Below are 18,913 nucleotides of genomic sequence, written 5' to 3'. Positions count from 1 at the left end.
CTCTATCTTCTTCCAGTTCACGATCCTTTTCTATTGTGATGTGAGAGAAATGACCACAATCCTCCTCCATTCCTTATTCTGTATTGGGAGGGGAGAACCTTTGCTCAAATGCCAGATCCCCTTGTGGCTCACCTTCTGGAGACCACATGCCAGCAATGATGGGACTAACACAAAGTAGATAGGACTGTGCACTTCTCTCACACATGCATATACACACACTTTTCATACATTCTCTCTCTGTTTTCAAGTATAATTGCTAGATACGGGTATGATCTTCATGGAGACACTCTTGTTTCCAGCTGCAATCCACAAAGATTCTCCCCGCCCCCCCCCCCCCCATTGTGACAATTAGGCTTAAAAACAGTACACCATTAAGGCTGGTAGGAGCTTTTCTTTCCCCAAGACTAAGTACTGCATGGGGAGTGATTTTTGGTGGTGGCACCTGCAGTGCATGGGAGACTCAACCCTTCTCTTTTCAGCTGTGATCCCTTCCAGGAAAATGACACCCCACGGTTAATGGGAGCTTCCAGTTACAGCCAATTGAAGGCTTCCCTCACCATCTTGATTGCTGCCTGGGGAAATTTGGAATGTGTGTGCTGTGGATGGCTAACCACTGTGGCAATTAAGTTTAAGAAACTTCCACTGGCACCAGTGTAAGCTGCTTCAATTTTATTTTTAATCAATCCTGTTTGCTGTGTGGAGTGGGTGGGACAAAGTGGGGAGATGCTGTGGCCAGCATTCAGCCCATTGGCTGAGAATTCCCAACCACTTTCCATACAGTAACCTTGGGAAATCTACCAGGCTTGTCTGCTTACACTCTCCTTCCACACACCGCTTCCTAAGTTCTTTGGTTCTTTTATAATCCTGCAACAGTTTATCACATCATAAGGGCTGGATAATAAATATATAATTGTAACCTGCAGGTGACCTTTTTATTTATGCCTTAATTCAATAATACTCTTTGACCACCTTTGGAGAGAGAAGCCTTAATTTCTGAACTGGGCATCAAACTCACAGAGGGATTAGTGGGGGGAGTTGTGATATTGTGCAAAAGGGGGGGGCGACAAAATAGCAGTGTAGAGTACAGACTACACTCTCTGGCTTTGAAATGTTGACCAAATAAACTGAATTTATAAGAAAATTACAGCATATTCCCTAATGTTCTATGAAATTGAACTATTACTTCCTAGGCAGGGATCATCCCATTCCTTGGTTATTTTTCTTAATGTCACAGTGGGAGTCCTTGAAGGGGGAAGAGAGGAGAATAGATTATGTCGGAATTAACTTCCTGAATTATTCATAATTACAAAGTTTGAAATATTTTCCATTTTTAAGAAGCTACTTCACACAATGGGGCACGGCATGTTACATATTCTGCTCTGACATGTGAAATGTAAAAATGCCTACATCCCTTTGCACTGAATCTCTTTCTCAATTAAGAATCCATTGGCAAATTTAATCTTTGGGAAATAAATAGAAATGGCTAAGAGCTAAGTGCTCCCTTTTGGTATGTGTGTAACATTCCTAATCCTTCCCTACCAGGGGGTTTTCAGAAAGGCACTCCAGAAAGAGGTACTGTAGGTGTCATGTAGACAAAGGACGCAATACCAAGTTAAAATGCATTTAAATCCCAGTGAAACTATTGGGACTTAAAAGCACAATAAAGTTCTTACACTCTTATGCTTAGGTACGTTAATGTGAAGGTTCTAAGAATTGGAATATACACCTTTACATGGATTTTGGAGGGTTCTTATCTTATTTTAGGTGGTTTAGTTTATCAAGCTACACCTTAAAATAACCACCTGTGATATCTTTTCAAAACTAATTTATGTGAGTGCTTTGCTGGGAAGTGCATATTTTTCTGAGTGCCAATTTCCCTTGGGTGATGGAGGAAAAAATGTTTCTGTAGTGGAAGATCTAAGTTTCCCTCCACCCCCCCAAAAAACCCTTATTTCTAAGATAATTCACACTGCTGAGCTTAGTTATGCTGCATTCTGTGACATAGGGGTTAGAGTTTTGGACTAGGACGTGGGAAATCAAGGTTCAAATCCCCATTTGGCCAAAAAGCTCACTGGGTGACCTTGAGCCAGTCACTCACTCTCAGCCTAAGCTATCACACAGGGTTGTTGTTGAGGTTGTTGAGGAGGAGGAGAACCATGTACGCTTTAGAGGAATGGTGCAATATAAATCTAATAAATATTATTAAATTATGATCTTCCCATTCAAATGTGTGTTTTTTCCACTAGTTGAAAGGTTTCATTAAATATTTAATTCCACATCACTATTTAAAAATCTGCAGCTTTGATCAAATGGCTTTAAAAGAAAAGCTAATTAAACAGAAAACTGGATAAGTGCCTGATTCATTGAGTTCTCCTGTTGACACAGAGATTTCTTCAAGGAACGTCCAGTTTAAGAAAACATCACCGGCACTTTAGAGAACATGATTTCTGTACTACACACTCGTTTGCAGTTGGCCGTTACTTTGGATCCAGTAATTTTTACAGCACCATGCCTCATCAGAATTTTGTGGGTGATTTATGTTGGCATGATGAAAATTGCCTGGTATTTGGTTATCAGCATCATGGAAATGACTAGTTGGCACACATTCAGGTTCCTGTTAAAATATGTGGTCACACACATGTCTGGTTTACAAGTATACAGTTGTACCTTGGAAGTCAAACGGAATCCATTCCAGAAGTCCGTTCAACTTCCAAAAGGTTCAGAAACCAAAATGCAGCTTCTGATTGGCTGCAGGAAGCTCCGGCAGCCAATCGGAAGCCACAGAAGCCCCGTCAAACGTTCGGATTCAGAGGAACGTTCACAAACCGGAGCACTCACTTCCAGGTTTGCGGTGTTTGGGAGCCAAAATGTCTGAGTACCAAGGTGTTCAGGATCCAAGGTACGACTGTATAGAGATAGCAGACTTCAATCTATAATTCTAATTATATATTATTGCTATTTATTAAATCTCTATCCCGCCCTTCATCCAAGGATTATGACAGTTTACAAGATAAGAACACAAAAATATACCATAATAAAAAATAAAAACTATATACCCCATGCACCCACCCACAGTTTAAAAGTCCATAGATCATTAAATTAGTCAAAGGTGTGGGAGAAAAGGAATGTTTTTGCCTGGCATCTAAAGATATGTAATAAAGGAGCCAGGCGAGCTTCACCAAGGAGAGCATTCCACAAATACTTTAAACTAATAAACCTGAAGATTTTTTCTGCATTCAAACTTCCTGGCACATTTTTGCTCCAAATGTTAAATTCCAGAGCTTTAAGAAAGGAGAACTTCAGTAAATTTTCAGAATCATACTGCTGCATCTCTCTAGGTATCTCTGTTTGATTAGCATCTGCTTAGTGTAAGGTCATTTTATTTTAAATTTTTGTGCTTTGCTGCAGTTTGTTTTTCATGCTGTGAAAATTCCTCATGCCTTGCCTCTGAATCCAAGGTATTACACTATGTACATTACAAAGAATGATAGTCAAATAGATCAGGCAGTAGCAAATACTGCAGAAACTTCAAAAGAACTGGCTTGTTACAATTCTGATTGTGTATAATGAAAGTACAGACCCAACAGCACATATCATCACCCTCTTCCTTTGTTACAGTCATTGACAAGATGCAGCTGTTGGCAGAGAATAAATTTAAGTTTTTGCTTCTAGAAAAAAAGGGGGGAAGAACCCTAATTCATATTTATGCAGAGTTTCATTCTAAACAGACAATGTATTGATTCAGCATTGAATATAAACAAGCCCGCCTCCAGATAGGTGTAGATAAATATTAGCAGCATTTATCTGTTCTCTTATGTGAGAATTCTGTGAATAGATATTAATTTAATGATACTGATCTGTAGCCATTATGGACAGTGGCCTGCGAAATCTGGCTGCATTGATGGTGTATGATCTCAATCTGTCTTTCATGCTCAATGTCATGGATCTCTTCTCATCTTCTACATATAATGCTGCTACTCCTCCCTTCCTGTTTAATCTACTCCTTTTGAATAGTTTATACCCTTCAATTTCTACATTCCACTCATGAGTCTCATCCCACCAGGTTTCAGTAATGTCTGTTAGGTCATATTTGTCTTCCTGTATTAAGAACTCAAATTCTTCTTGCTTAATGCACATACACTGTGCATTAATATAGAGACAACTTAAACCCTAAGTTATCCTTCCACACACAGCTGCCTCCATCCCTCTCCAAAGGGAGTCACATTCCACTACCAGATGTATCTTCCTTTTCTTGGTAGTGGCAGGAATTGTTCTGTGCACGGTATCTTCCTTCTATTCCCACCCCAGTTTGTTCTGAGGTCTGAAACTACTGTTTCTTCTCTGGCCGAGAATCAGCAGGATGCTTTTTTATGTCACGTTCTTTCAGGAATTCATCTCCTGCACTGGCAATCTCCCTTCCCCCTAAGGGCACCCCACCTGCATTCTGTTCCAGTACAGCCCACTCTGGTCTACCCAGAAGTTCCTCATCTTGCCCATTAGCGCCAAGTGTGGGTAGGTGGGCCTCAAGTTGCTGTACCTTCTCTTCTCTTCCGGCAAGGCAAACAGTGAGCTAGACTTGATGGGCCCAGCAAGGCAATTGGGAATATAGGAAACAGACTTATCTGAAGTCAGTCAATTGGTCCATTTATTTCAGTATTGTCTATACTGATTGATGGTGGCACTCCAGGTTTTCAGAGTGGTCTCTCCCAGTCCTACCTAGAGATGCCAAGGATGGAACCTGGGAGCAGGTAAAACAGATGCTCTACTACTATGGCATTTCCCAACTCTTATGTTCCTATATTTTTATCTCCTCCCTTGAGCATGAGTCTTGATTTTCTTTCTTTCAGCTAATTCGGGATATGTAGTGTAGCAATAGGGTCATAGGCTTTTTCCAAACCTTCATTTACTTTTATAGGCTTTTCGTGAGGGCTTATTGGAGCAAAAATTGCTCTGAACTTTTCAAATGAAGAAAATGGCAATAATAATAATACTTTTCGTGTGTGGCGGTGTTCTTTTAACAAATAAAAATTCTCTTGTTACTTGGGGGCATTTCCGCTTTCTGCTCCCCTGATAAATTAAGAGCTACATGTTTATACAACTTAACTTGGCTGTTGAATTTTAGACAGCGATAAATCTTTCTTAATTTACTATTGTCTTAATGGGTGTTGGTTGTAATCCAGTTAGCAGCTGTTTAATTGCTTTCATGTGGCCCTTGTTTAAAGCAAAACTATCTGAGCGCACACATTGGCTCCATGGATTAAGGCTTTGAAGATATAGTGTTCTGTCACTACTCCCTCAGCTAAAATCCCCACAATGCATTCTGTCTTAAAAAAAGAAAGAAATATTTTGCAACAAGGCTTTTAAAAAATGTTTTAAATTTGTACTCTCTATGACTAGCTACCGTTAGCAACTTTTATTGCAAAACTCCAGTGCAGCCAGTCTTGGGAGGCCTGGCCTAGATTTCCAATCGAACTGTGCATCACAAACGTACTTACCCAGTAGCAGCTGGCAGGGCTGCGTGGTTGGAACTGTGTTGGTTTCCCAGCATCCCAACACCACACCTTGCTGCTGATTATCAAGAGGGAGAGGTGCAAGGAAGGGAGCTTGACATGGGCAGCCACAGTGCTGAGATCATTAAATTCTCTCTGGCCCTGAGACTGCACTGAGCCAAATGGCCTCCCCCCTCCTTCCCTGTCTCCCCCTTCAGAAATGGCAACAGCAGGTGGTGTTTTGAAGACAAGAGAACACATTTCCCCATCTGTGAAATGAGAATAACAGAGATCCGCCATATTATATACACTTTTATGACAAGACCCTGTTTATATGTGTTGCTACCATATCCAAATACCTACTAGGATTGCTATTTTTTGCCCCTGATGACAGGTTACTCTTAAGGAGGGCAGAAATCTAATAGATGGAGAAGCAGATAGTCTAGTAGTAAATGTTGCACCTGCTGAATGTGTGTCTAAAATGGTAATCTTGGGGCACAGATCCTATTCCTCTAGCAGCAGCCTATCAGGCAAAAATGTAACCTGTGCAGCATATGCTACTATTGTACCTGAGCCCCCCATCCCAGTGAAAGCAGCTTCTTTCAACTCTCTAAACATTAACACTTATATTGCAGAAGCCACAGTAGGCACCACATAGGCACCTTTGATAAGGTGTTGTTTGCAAGGATGTGCTAACCTGAGACACAAATAAAGCTGAAACCACCAATGTTTATTGTGTTGATGTAGTGCAAAAGAGAAACAAGTGTGTGATTTTTATTAACCATTTTAATTAACTTTTAATTGATTTCCATGAAGATAAATGGTTTCATTATTATGCCTCCCACTGAGCACCATGGCAGGATATTAAATGTCTTTGGAAACTTCCTGACAGTAGTGCTGATAACCAGGGACTTTTATGTTATGTAACAACTTGTGGGGTGTTATCTGCAGGCTCTTAGAAATGTGCACAAATAAAATTGCCTTACTCAAGCAGGCATTCCCTTCTCTTATGCAGCCATGTTACTTATGCCTTGATTTATTTAAGGTAAAGAGAAGAGGAGGTATGGTGTCACATCTGCTGACATTCTGAGTTCTGTTCCTCTTCTATGGTTCTAATGGAGTAATGGAGCAGGGCTGGCTGTGGGTCCAAGTAGGACTGGCAGAAAGTGACCAAAGGAATAGAGTCGAGGATTTCATTCACCCTGGCAACTAGTAACACCCAGCAGAAAGTGGAAGCAAGCAGAGTTTCTTTATTTTCATTATAGATATAATTCAAGAGATTCAGGAAAAAGTGTAGACTTTGGGAAATGGGTCTGTATGGAGTATTGTACCGGCTACTGTTTATTTATCCTTACTGCTTAACTATTCGTTGCAGGTGTGGACTTCCTAGCCTTCTTCTTAATTCCTGGTCCCTACTTGAATTTAGCATTCCTGCATCCAGTTTTAGAGCAACCCCAGGCAGCTATGTAGGCTTATTTTTGCACCTTCCCACAACCTTCAGGGACCTTGCTTTTTTGAAGCTGGATTTCTGTCAAGGAGGTTTGGATTAGTGGCCCTGGATGCTTTCTTAGGGTTGTGGGGCTATGAACCTGATATCAAAGAATCTGAATTCCTTCCATTAACCTGAAAAGGGTCTATTTGTGCTACAAACTCCTGATTTCATGTTTCTTCCCCTCCCTTATCTTTTAGGCTACTGACCCAGATGCTGGAGTAAATGGTCAAGTCCGTTACAGTTTGGCAAACTTCAACAATCTTTTCCGCATAACATCCAATGGCAGTATTTACACTTCAGTGAAGCTAAATAGAGAAAACAGGGACTATTATGAACTCATTGTTGAAGCAACAGATGGAGCTGTGGATGCCCGCCGTACAACGTTAACTCTGGGAATCAAAGTTCTGGATATTGATGACAACAGCCCTGTGTTCACGAATGCCTCCTATACAGTGACTATTCCTGAAAACCTGCCCCCAGGCACTGTCTTCTTACGTTTAGAGGTAAGAGAGCCATGAGTTTCCTGATTATTCTCTGTGAAGAAGAATATATCTTAATCGTATTGCATCAAAACCAGTCCACCTAGTTGGCAATCTCTTAAAAGAAAAAATTAAAATTAGTTGAGAGAGTAGGGAACAAAAAATAAAACTTCTAATCATTTATTTCTGGGATTTATATTAAGTTTTTAACCTACAAAATGCAGTCTATAACACTGGCAGTCTTCATAATAAATTAATTAAAAGAAAGATCATCAATATTTGAAATTAGATTAATACTAAAATATCTTGAGGCACCATTAGATCTTTTTCCCCACCCCAAAATGGTACTTTAAAAAATTGAATTCCTGAATTATGACTCCTTATTAATCTCAGCATCTCCTTGAATTTAATAAAGTCTTCTTAATAGAATCTAACTCCTTTCTTATGGTACAGATACAGGAAAAGGGAACCTGTGGCCCTCCAAACACTGTTGAATTTCAACTTACCCACAGCCCCCAACAACATGTCTAATTGTTAGAATGACACAATCCAGAAACAGCTGGAGGTTCCCTACCCCTGATTGCACCTTGAAGACTTCTTGAAATTCAGCAACTTGTTTTAGCTTCCTTACTATTTTCATGATTGTAAAGCAAAACTTTTATACTAGCAAGAGAAAGCATATGCATTATACCGTATTTTTCGCTCTATAAGACGCACCAGACCACAAGACGCACCTAGTTTTTGGAGGAGGAAAACAAGAAAAAAAATATTCTGAATCTCAGAAGCCAGAACAGCAAGAGGGATTGCTGCGCAGAGAAAACAGCGATCCCTCTTGCTGTTCTGGCTTCTGGGATAGCTGCGCAGCCTGCATTCGCTCCATAAGACGCACACACATTTCCCCTTACTTTTTAGGAGGGAAAAAGTGAGTCTTATAGAGCAAAAAATACGGTAATTGGGGGGTCTGAAGGTATTCCGGGATTTGTTCAAGATGTGCACAAACCCATTTGTCCAAAGGAGAAAGAAGATCTTGGTGTGCAAAGAAATTCACATGTGGTCATGAAATGGCTGAGAAAGCTGTTGCAGCCAGTAGAGATCTATATGCATCTTCAGACTCTTGCAGTACAAACAGGTTGCCTGTAATCCAGTGCAAGATGCTTTCTCCCTACCTCCTATCCCATTTTTCATGCCAAGTCACAAAACTGAAGGGGGGGAGTGCAGTGGCCTTATAAACACAGGACAAAATAGCTGACCTCCTCCTATATAGCTGCACAGTGAACAATTGCAATATGGTTCAGTGGCATAGGAGTAATTTAATTCTCAGGATCCTGGGGAGGGAAGAAAGCACTATATATGTAGGCATATCAGCCTCCTATTCCAGGTAAAGGACAATGCACACCAAGGTGTGTGGGGTAGAGAAAAGAGCTCCTTCTGTCTCTGTGTCTGTCTCTGTGGGTCTGTGTTTTCATGGAGGTATTGTGCCTACAGTCTGGAGTTCAGAAGAACAGAAGTGCCTGTGTTAGGATTTATTGGATCCAATATATTGTGTCAATGGATTTTTAAATATATTTTTTAGGAAAAAACAATTTGGGGAAACGTAATTACTCAGATTAAATTAAGCAATAATAATTTTTTGCCTCCAAAGTGGTGGTGGTGGTGTTTTTAAATGACATCTGTGTATACTGCCTTTGCTGGAAGCCAAAATAATGTTCTTTATGTCTTCTAGGCTAAGGATATTGACCTTGGAGCCAATATTACCTATGGAATACGAACCCGGGAAGCGTTGCAGTATTTCTCATTGAACAGATTTAACGGGGACCTGTCACTTATAAAGTCCTTGGATTTTGAGTCATTTCCTGACCCAGATGCAGCATTCACTTTTTTAGTGGAAGCCTTCGATATTGGGGGAACAATGCCTCCAGGCCTTGCTACTGTCACTGTGAGAATAAGGGTAAGAGTTAAAAAATTCCTATCTTCTAACTTAATTGGCTGTATGGTACCATTAAACAGAGACCCAAATGTATTCTTGCAGAAGCAGAGGCACCCAAGAGAAAACCTCTTCTTTTCCCTACAGTTTTATAATGTTCATTCTCTTTCATTTGCGTATATCTGCAGACGTTACAGCAGGAACTTGTTCACATTTAAAATGTACAGTACTAACAAATATAATTGCTTTGCAAATGTACATAATTACAGAGCTATGCCTTGGCTCCTAGATTTGTGAGTTACAAAATTAGATTGGTGAATCCTTTAAATTCCCCCAAAGATTGAAATAAACACTCAACAGAATTGTTTGCCAAAGTAGCAACATCTATATTTCAGTTTAAGTTCGCATAAACCCATAGTTTTATGAGCCTCGCTTGTGGATCAACTGCTTGTACATGCTGCATTAGAATTTCAATTTCTGCTGTCAGAAGCTCCAGCTTTCCAAAAGAAATGGCCATGTGAAAGCTGCTTTTTCATTATAAATATTTCTTTGTTCATAATTTAGTGCGGGATCCTGTTACTTTATTCTTCCTGCTTTTTAAAGACATTAAATTATTAAGTGTACAATCAATACATTTTAAGTGTAATGGTAGTGATGTAAATTGTGAACATGACACAAACACATGCTTGAAATGTATGCTCTTCAAGGGATTGTGATTGGCTATTGTTCATTGCTAAATGCACATTGGTGGCCCATTCCACATTTTCTTGGAATGGGGAATGACCCAGTAGTGGCACACATGGGGCAACTGCAGAGGTGCTTACTGGATGGCCTGCAGCAGGGGAGTGAAGACGTGTTTATCTGAAAGGGGCAGTGTTTTAGCATCTTTCATCTCTGCAGAAGATATAGTGGTACCTCAGGTTAAGAATTTAATTCGTTCTGGAGGCCTGTTCTTAACCTGAAACTGTTCTTAACCTGAAGCACCACTTTAGCTAATGGGGCCTCCCGCTGCTGCCACGCCACCAGAGCACAATTTCTGTTCTTATCCTGAAGCAAAGTTCTTAACCTGAGGTACTATTTCTGGGTTAGCGGAGTCTGTAACCTGAAGCGTCTGTAACCCGAGGTACCACTGTACAAGCTTGACTTATTTCTTTTTCATTTGTTCAGTGGTTTTAATCTAAACTATTGGTAGCTGGGTTCAGTTTGTCAATCTTCTTGCTATGGAATGTTTCAACTAAATGGTGGTAAACACCTGAAGTAACCACAGAAGAGTGCATATTATCTCAGCCAGAATATTAACGTAGTCCGATGCCAGAGTATTTTACATACTCTGTACAATGGGAACATTAAACTGTTCCACATGTGAATAGTACCAGACATACCCCTCTCTCTCCCCCCCCCCACCGTTTTCAGACATTCAAAAGAAAGTGTAAGGGCTCAAACTGTGTATGGTGTTTCAGGGGCACACACCAGCCCTGCCCTCCGATATCACTATCTGTTCTTTTTTGTACAGTGAGCAGAAACCTCTGTGGCAAAAATCTAACTGCCGTCAGCTGAACACAGTTAGAATTGCCCCTTCAGTTGGGAATGCTGATTGTATAGGATTCCTGAATTCAGGGAGGATTCTGACCACATTCAATGGGCCTTGGTGGTGAACATACAGATCTGAAGTAGAGCCAGGGTATTAGAGGCAGTGTCTTGTTTGAACAAGACACACACCTTATTTTTATGCTTCTTATTTTTCATCATTTAGCACAGTTTATCCTGTGCATCATTTAGCACAGATTACTCTTCCTTTCCCGTATGTTCTGTTCACTGATCATACTTTACCTCCTTTCCCATCTTCATTTTGGGCCATTTAATGGTCTTCTGTGCAGTGAGATTTCCTTCCTATATCTTCTGTTGTACACGAGACACTGTTGCTGTTGGTTAGGGTTATGTTGCTATTATATATCCTGTTAGGTATCCAACTCAGAGTAGACTCGTTGAAATTAACATGGCATGCCTATTGATTACTCCGGTTGTACTCTGAAATAGTTATATACAGTGCAAAAAAAAACCTCTCTAGTATATGAGCTGAGACAGTTTGTATTTTCATTTGTGGGTTTTTAAATTCTCTCTCTTTAAAAAAAAATATATATTTGAGCATCATTTGAATGCATACTATTGCTCTCACATATTTTATGCGATCTCTATTAATGTACATATTGGTGTGTGCAAAGACCTATCTCTCAGGACCAGTAAGCGACTGAATTGTCTTAAAAAGAGTCCTTAACAATACACCCAGTTTGGACGTACATATTTCAGCTTATTAAGCCAAGACATGCACTAGCTTTGTGCAAGCAAGTTCTGCCTTCATGCCACCCCTTCTTGGCGTGCCATGATCGAAAACTTCCTGGGTTAAATAACCATAGTTTCCTGTAATATCTGAACAAAGAAACTATAGATAGCAGGTTCGGGGCAAACCAGGAATACAAACTGCAGTACCTTGTAAACATAGTATTCTGGTTACATAGTAACAGAAAACTATGCTTAGTTAACCAAGTAGTCTACAACTGTGCTGCACGTGGAGGAATGAGATAGTGCTAGTGGGGCAAGGCTTGTGCATGCAAACAAAGCCAAAGTTTTTTATCAAATGAAAACATTGGTTGTTAGCACCTTAGAGACACTGTAGATAAAAACGTTTCCCCCAAAAAGATTAAAGTAAAATATTGCTTGCTATTAAACTAAAACATTGCTTGCTATTAAAAGTAATATATTGCTTGCTATTAAAAGTAATATATTGCTTGCTATTAGCAGTTGTATTTAGTGTTTGTGGTCATAATTTGTCTTCGTAGTTGTACTAAGACAACAGGATGTGGTTGTTGGGAAAAGTTATTATGTAGCTTTCTTTAGAAATTATTGTTCTGACATTTGTGTACATGCCAGACCACTTTTATCTGATTTTTACTTTGTAACGTTGTACAAATGAACATGGAAAAAAACAAGTCTCACTGCCACATGTACTATGGGATAAGCATCAAGGGGGGGAAGTATGTCAGAATGCTCATATCCTTGTGTGTGTATGAATTTACATATTGACAATCTGGAAGGTGTTGAGAGAAGGGCAACCAGGATGATCAATGGCCTGGAAACAAAGCCTTATGAGCAACAGTTGAAGTAGCCGGGTATGTTTAGCCTAGATATGAGGAAACTAAGAGGAGGTATGATAACCATCTTCAAATATCTCAAGGGCTATTACATGGAAGATGAGCAAGCTTGTTTTCTCCTGGTCCAGAAGGTTTGACCCAAACCAATGGAATCAAGTTACAAGAAAGGAGTTTCTGACTATATATCAGGAAGAACTGTTTGACAGTAAGAGCTGTTTTGACAGTGGAATGGACTCCCTCAGAAGGTGGGAGTCTTCTTCCTTGGAGGTTTTAAAGCAGAGGTTGACTGGCTACCTGTCATGTATGCTTTAGTTGAGATTCCTGCATTGCAGCAGGATGAAGTAGATGACTCTTGGGATCCCTTCCAACTCTGCAAATCTGTGTTTCTATAAAAGTCATTTTGGGGCATCTTTGCAGTAGTCATTGTGTTGATATCAACTCGAACTAGACTCTAGTGCATATAACATGACTGGAAAGCTGAAAGCCATGTGGGGATGTTGTCATGTGATGAACCGCACGTAAGTTTATCTCAAGGCACCGATTGAATTGGTCCGTCCCCCCATGTCACTACAGATCTGGATTAGAAAAAGCTACCTAGTCTGGATGATGATCCACTACACCTGGACTTCTCATCACATGGTGGCAAAAGCCATGTAGATTGACTTAAAGTAGTGGTATGTCAGTTGTGACATGGGCCCTAAACAATATTTGTCAAGGCATGGCTTGCTAAACTTGTGAGGGATGTGGAAAATATTATCTGATTGCTTCACCATGAGCACAGATCCTCTACTACTTTGACTTTGTGCCAGCTCCTGAGGTGCATGAGGCAACTTCCAGATCGTTCTCTTAAAGCTGGATGGTGGATGCAGAAATAAAACATGGTACAGCCCCCTTGGGGAGGATGCACTTCAGACTACAGGTGGGGGTATCCATTTTTGACTGCTCCCACGTGGGAGAATGCTTATAATGGATGTTATATATATATATATATATATATATATACACACACACACACACACACACACACACACACACACACACTTTATTTTTATTTGGAGAAAAGGAATGCACTGGCACACTGGACACTTCGTGTAAAATGAAGCTTGAACAGATACCAGACTCCTGAACTTCACTTCGGTGTTTAATTGTCTGCCTGCCTTTTATTGCCTCATATACTTCATTGTGAACATTATCCCTTAATTTAAATAATTAGCTTCTTTAGGCTTGCAGAACATTAAATATGAAAAAGAGGCCGTTGTGCCATGTTAACAACATTACTGCAATTAGTTTAAGGTCTGTTTAGTTTAAAGAGAAATAAGAGAAAGTAGCCATTTTCGACTGTCATAAGAAAAGTAGCCCAGACTTGCGAGGAGAATCCCAAAAAGTTTTCATAAAAGGACAAGGCAAAGTCATCCACCTCACAATACTCAGTCACTAACTTGCTATAGGTTTTCTGATTGCACTTATTACACAGTCCGGTGTACCGCTGCTATTTAGACTGGAAATACTGCATGAAAATCTTGGGGAATGGCTGTAACTCAGTGATAGAGCACATACTCTGCGTGCAGAAGTTCAGTCCCCAGCATCTCTAGATGGGACTGGGAAAATCTGCTGTTTGAAACCCTGGAGAGCCAGGGCCGTCTAGTCAATGCAAAGCTAGATGGACCAAAGGTCTGACATGACATGCCAGCTGCTTCAGTTCAGCCCAGCAGACACTGTGTCTTGGTGGCAGTGAAAGGGTTCCTGGAAGTTTCAAAATGGAGGGAGGGGACACACACACACCTTTCTGCACCTGAACAGATGTGAGAGTAGTTCCTCAGGCTGCAGGCATGCAGGGAAAGGGAATAGGTTTGGACTCAGGCCATTGCAAACAGTTGTGAAGGAGTAGAGAACGACAGTGAGTCAGGCAGACTGATAATATGTAATGGAATTATATGGTCATCTGGCCATCAGTCGTTACTCCAACAAAAAACAGGCTGAGGTTTAAAAATATATCATTTCCCTAATGACGCCATTTGAAGAAAATCTGAGTTTCTCCTAGTAGTAGCATTGTTGCAATTCTCCTAGCAACTCTCGACTCTCATTGCAGTGGTCACTTGGCACTGTATTAGTGAATCCTGCCATGCTGACTTGAATCACTTTGCAGTCGGTTCTTTGGTTCACTGTAAACTCCTCACTGCTTAATCTCCTTTATTTCTGATACGATTCTGCTGTAGATTCAGTATTACCAATAATTGTTGCAGACAGTTCCACTGACAACAAAATGATAAGTAGCGTTAACTGAAATGGCTTAGCAGCAGGAGTGGCCCATGTTGCAGGGCAGAGACACTCTCCAGACACTGGCTGCACTTTCTTGGGATGGGGAAGGGCAGGAAGGCAGCAAGGTTTGGCTTCCTACCCCAACATTCCAGAGCTCTGTGCAGGTATCGGTAAGTTGTAGTGACACCAGTGTTGAGACAGTGGCTCCATTACACAATGGCGTATCTGTATTCTGATCATCTTCTGTGTGAAAAATAAATACTCCATTGCTGTACTTTGTCCTGAACGTTTGTATCATTAAAAAAGTATGCAAGACCTGAATCTTTGAAGCTGAATGTATGCACTGTTCTCCTTTTCTAGAATAAAAATTCAGCAATATTTGATGCAGCAGAAGTAATGTTTAGAATCTGACTTGACCAGGGCAATGTGGGCCAAGAAATGACTCATTTCTTCTTTGTTTTTCCAATGCCAGCTCCAGGTGGGCATGGCTGAGGACATTGAAGACTGGCCCTTTGGAAGATATGTGGAGTTTTGGATCCCACAGATTCAAAACTGCTGACCCCCCTCCCCTTCACTAAACACATCCTTTCAGCTACTACCAGTAATAGCTCCCTTCCTTCCCAGGCTCTGCTTCCTCCTTCCTACTAACCAGAAAGGCCATTGGAAAAGTGCTATTGCTGCAGGCTAACTCCCTCCAGGCATCTATAGTGTGGGGTCAAGATCGCACTTTTATTTATTTAAGGAATATTTGTGGAACATTTGTTGCCGTTTTTCATGGCCCATTATACAATAAGTGTATATATTCCGATTATCTCATACATATATATGTGTCTGTATTTTGTATGAGAAGCTTGTCTTTTTAAGGACATCCAAGAGAACTGAATCATTTAAGCTGAAGGTATACGCTGTTCTGACAGGGACAATGTTGGCTGAGAAATAACTCCCAAATATTTGAAATGAATTCCCCATTCAATTGCTTAGTAATCTGAAACACATATATATTTCTTATATTTATTTGTAAAGATAAATACTTTGCCTTTATCACAGTTGATTGCCAACCATTCTACCTTATAACCTAAACATTTATTCATAAGTGTTTTAAGTTCGGCCCAGGATTGTGAGAGTAATGCAACAGCATATGCATACAATGAAAGTGAGATTCACATACTTGACTGGCTAGATAAACTGACTTCTGGGACATGTAATTTGGGAGAGGGAATCATTCTAATATCAATTAAACAAAGGAGGATCAGCTAACGTTCCCACGCCTTCCTGCACATGTCCTTGTTTTTGTAATCAGAGCAGGCAGCAAAAAAAGAGGGTTACATCAAGCTCTTGGGTTTTATCAAACTGTGCAGGTTTGACTGAAGAAAATATAAGTATGTTCTAGAACAGACATAGGCAAACTCGGATCTCCAGGTGTTTTTGGGACTACAATTCCCATCATACCTGACCACTAGTCCTGTTAGCTAGGGATCATGGGAGTTGTAGTCCCAAAACATCTGGAGGGCCGTGTTTGCCTATGCCTGTTCTAGAATCAAGTTCTGCTAACTGATACAAAATAGAAATGAAAACAAGTTATGTGTTCCAGTAATGTGTAACTAGAAAATAGATCTTAGTTACAAATAGATCTTAATTGCATTAGTTCATTTATCATTCAGTTCCCTTGATCATTCCTTTAACCACTGATTTCAACTAGAGATCCACACAGTCTTCTTTTATCTGTAGGTTCCATGTTTTCCTTCCAAACAGCATGAACTTTGCAGGCATTTCGCTATCTCCCAAGGCATCAGACCTGTCAAAAATGTAAGCAGTTTGGGCAAAGCCTCCTCATAGGCCACCCTGTAACTTTCAGTTCAAAAACCAGCTGCAAATCTCCTGCTTGTAACTTCTCTATGTATAATCCTATCGGCATGTTTTCAGGCACACCCACCCACTACTTCAATCCAGCCTAATTTCAGACAGATTGAGGAAAGGGAAATGGCATACATAGCCATTTTGTGATTGTGTATTCTTTCACTGCTTCCCTTCCTTTATTTCCCATGCCCCAGTAATCTTTCTTTGACATCTATAGGCTTGTTATTTCCACTGCTCTTTCTCAACTGCTTCTCACAGTGACATTTCTGTGAACAGCACACCGCATCCTGGCCCGTGTGATCAATGCAAAACACTGCCTTCAGCGCAAAGCAGTTAAAACAAGTTTTATTCATTCACATGTTTATCCGTTTGTATGTGCTTTAGAAATGATTAACCAAATGGCGGTTCATTTATTTATTTTTTCATTCATTTCTAAAACAAATGCAAACTAGAAATGTATGCCTAACAGGTGAAATGGGCTATGTTTTCATAATCTAGTTGATTTACAGGTTGATTTGTACATCATAATCTAATTTATCTTCATCTTGTATAGCTTTCAGTGAGCATCTTATTTGCCATTATTGGCTAGTGATTTTGTTATCTCTTCTAATTGCTTGCAGCCCCTCCAAGCACTATTTCCCTGCAGACCTCACTAAAAAGAATGGAGGAAGCAAGAGGCCAGGCTAAGCAGGCAGTAAAAAGTTGGCCAGTTTTCAGTACCCTTGTATTCTTTTCTCCATGTCTCTAGAATGCATGTCCCAGTGTGTCCTTCACTGACCTTGTGTTTGTCTGTTTACTATATTTGTTTCCTCTTTTGCAAAGTCAGTGTCAACTTCTTAGCCTCTTAAATATAATAGAGCTGATTTGTCAGTTCACATCTTGATGGAAGGGTGTTGGCAGATCTTGCCAGAGCCAAGATGACAGGGATGGCTTCCGGAAATCTTGTCTATCAGTCTTTATTTTTACTGTGGCATACTTCCAAGGCTAGCAAGACAGAGTTCATAATGTGCAGTCAGAATTCATGGACGTTCCTCCTATATGGCAATCTTCAGATATACTTAAGCATAAAATCTCAGAAGAAAAGCATGCATTTTGTCTTCTGCTTTCAGGTTGTATCTACTGCAATATGAAACAACATTTGGATTTTAATCAACGGGAACAATATGCAGATAACTATTAATATTTTGCATGGCAATATTTGATTTTGTACTATGAACTAGCATCAGTCTGTTTAAATGATAGGGAAGTAGTAACCCCCTGAGAATGTTTACAACAGGTATAGCTCTAGGGTTCTTCTGTGGGTAGTCATCCTAGTCAACGAAAGAGATAACTGAAAGTGATTATATTTAGGTAAAGATAAAGGTAAACAGACCCCTGACCATTAGGTGCAGTCGCAGATGACTCTGGAGTTGCGGCGCTCATCTCACTTTATTGGCCAAGGGAGCCGGCGTACAGCTTCTGGGTCATGTGGCCAGCATATCAAAGCCGCTTCTGGCGAACCAGAGCAGTGCATGGAAACGCCATTTACCTTCCTGCCAGAGCGGTACCTATTTATCTACTTGCACTTTGACGTGCTTTCGAACTGCTAGGTTGACAGGAGCAGGGACCGAGCAACGGGAGCTCACCTCGTCGCGGGGATTCGAACCGCCGACCTTCTGATCAGCAAGCCGAGAGATTCAGAGATAACTGAAAGAGATTATATTTACCTTAGGATAATACAATGGCAAAACATGTGAAGAGAGGTTCCTACTGTAGCTCTAACTGACAACTCAAAGATTGCAATATCTGATGCCTGGCAAAGATGTGCAACTTTTATTCCACAGAATTGTGGGTGATAAGTCACAACTGAAGTGTAAGTTATGGGAAACCTGAGAGAAGTCCAAATAGATACGAGGTAGTATCTATTTCAGTGTCTCTTCCATCAGGCTGATAATGTCAAAGGACACTTGCTACCACCAATTTGCCTGTGCAGTTTCAGTAAGCAGAAGTTATGAGGGGGCTATCACATCTCAATTCTCAATGCAAAATCCTACAATATTGTTTCCCATGCTGTTTAACATACATATAATTCCCCCTAGTGAAATAATCCAGGGATTTGTGATGTGGTATAAGTCTCTGCTGTCTTCATAACTCTAAATCCTAATACAAATAATTAATTCAAACAAAACCCTTCATGTTTAGGATACAACATCAAACTGAATGTCATTTCCCTATTTTCTACATTTTTGTCACATTTATAATAATGATATGTTGTATGGATGAGT

The 18,913-nt window shown here is 40.3% G+C and overlaps 1 protein-coding gene across 18 annotated transcripts in view; it reads left to right on the top strand.

Moving 5' to 3' along the window:
* Window positions 1-18,913, top strand: part of PCDH15 (protocadherin related 15) — a 678,468-nt gene that overhangs the window by 543,244 nt on the left and 116,311 nt on the right. For all 18 annotated transcript variants that reach the window (XM_081189558.1, XM_081189550.1, XM_081189563.1 and 15 more), the window contains 2 exons: window positions 7,179-7,484; window positions 9,184-9,408. In XM_081189558.1, coding sequence (XP_081045684.1) covers window positions 7,179-7,484; window positions 9,184-9,408 — 531 coding nt within the window. The remainder of the gene's footprint in view (window positions 1-7,178; window positions 7,485-9,183; window positions 9,409-18,913) is intronic.

This window comes from Podarcis bocagei (genome assembly GCF_964188305.1).
Source record: "Podarcis bocagei genome assembly, chromosome: 4".
Classification (NCBI taxonomy): Eukaryota; Metazoa; Chordata; class Lepidosauria; order Squamata; family Lacertidae; genus Podarcis; species Podarcis bocagei.
This window is presented reverse-complemented; position numbering and strand designations above follow the sequence as displayed.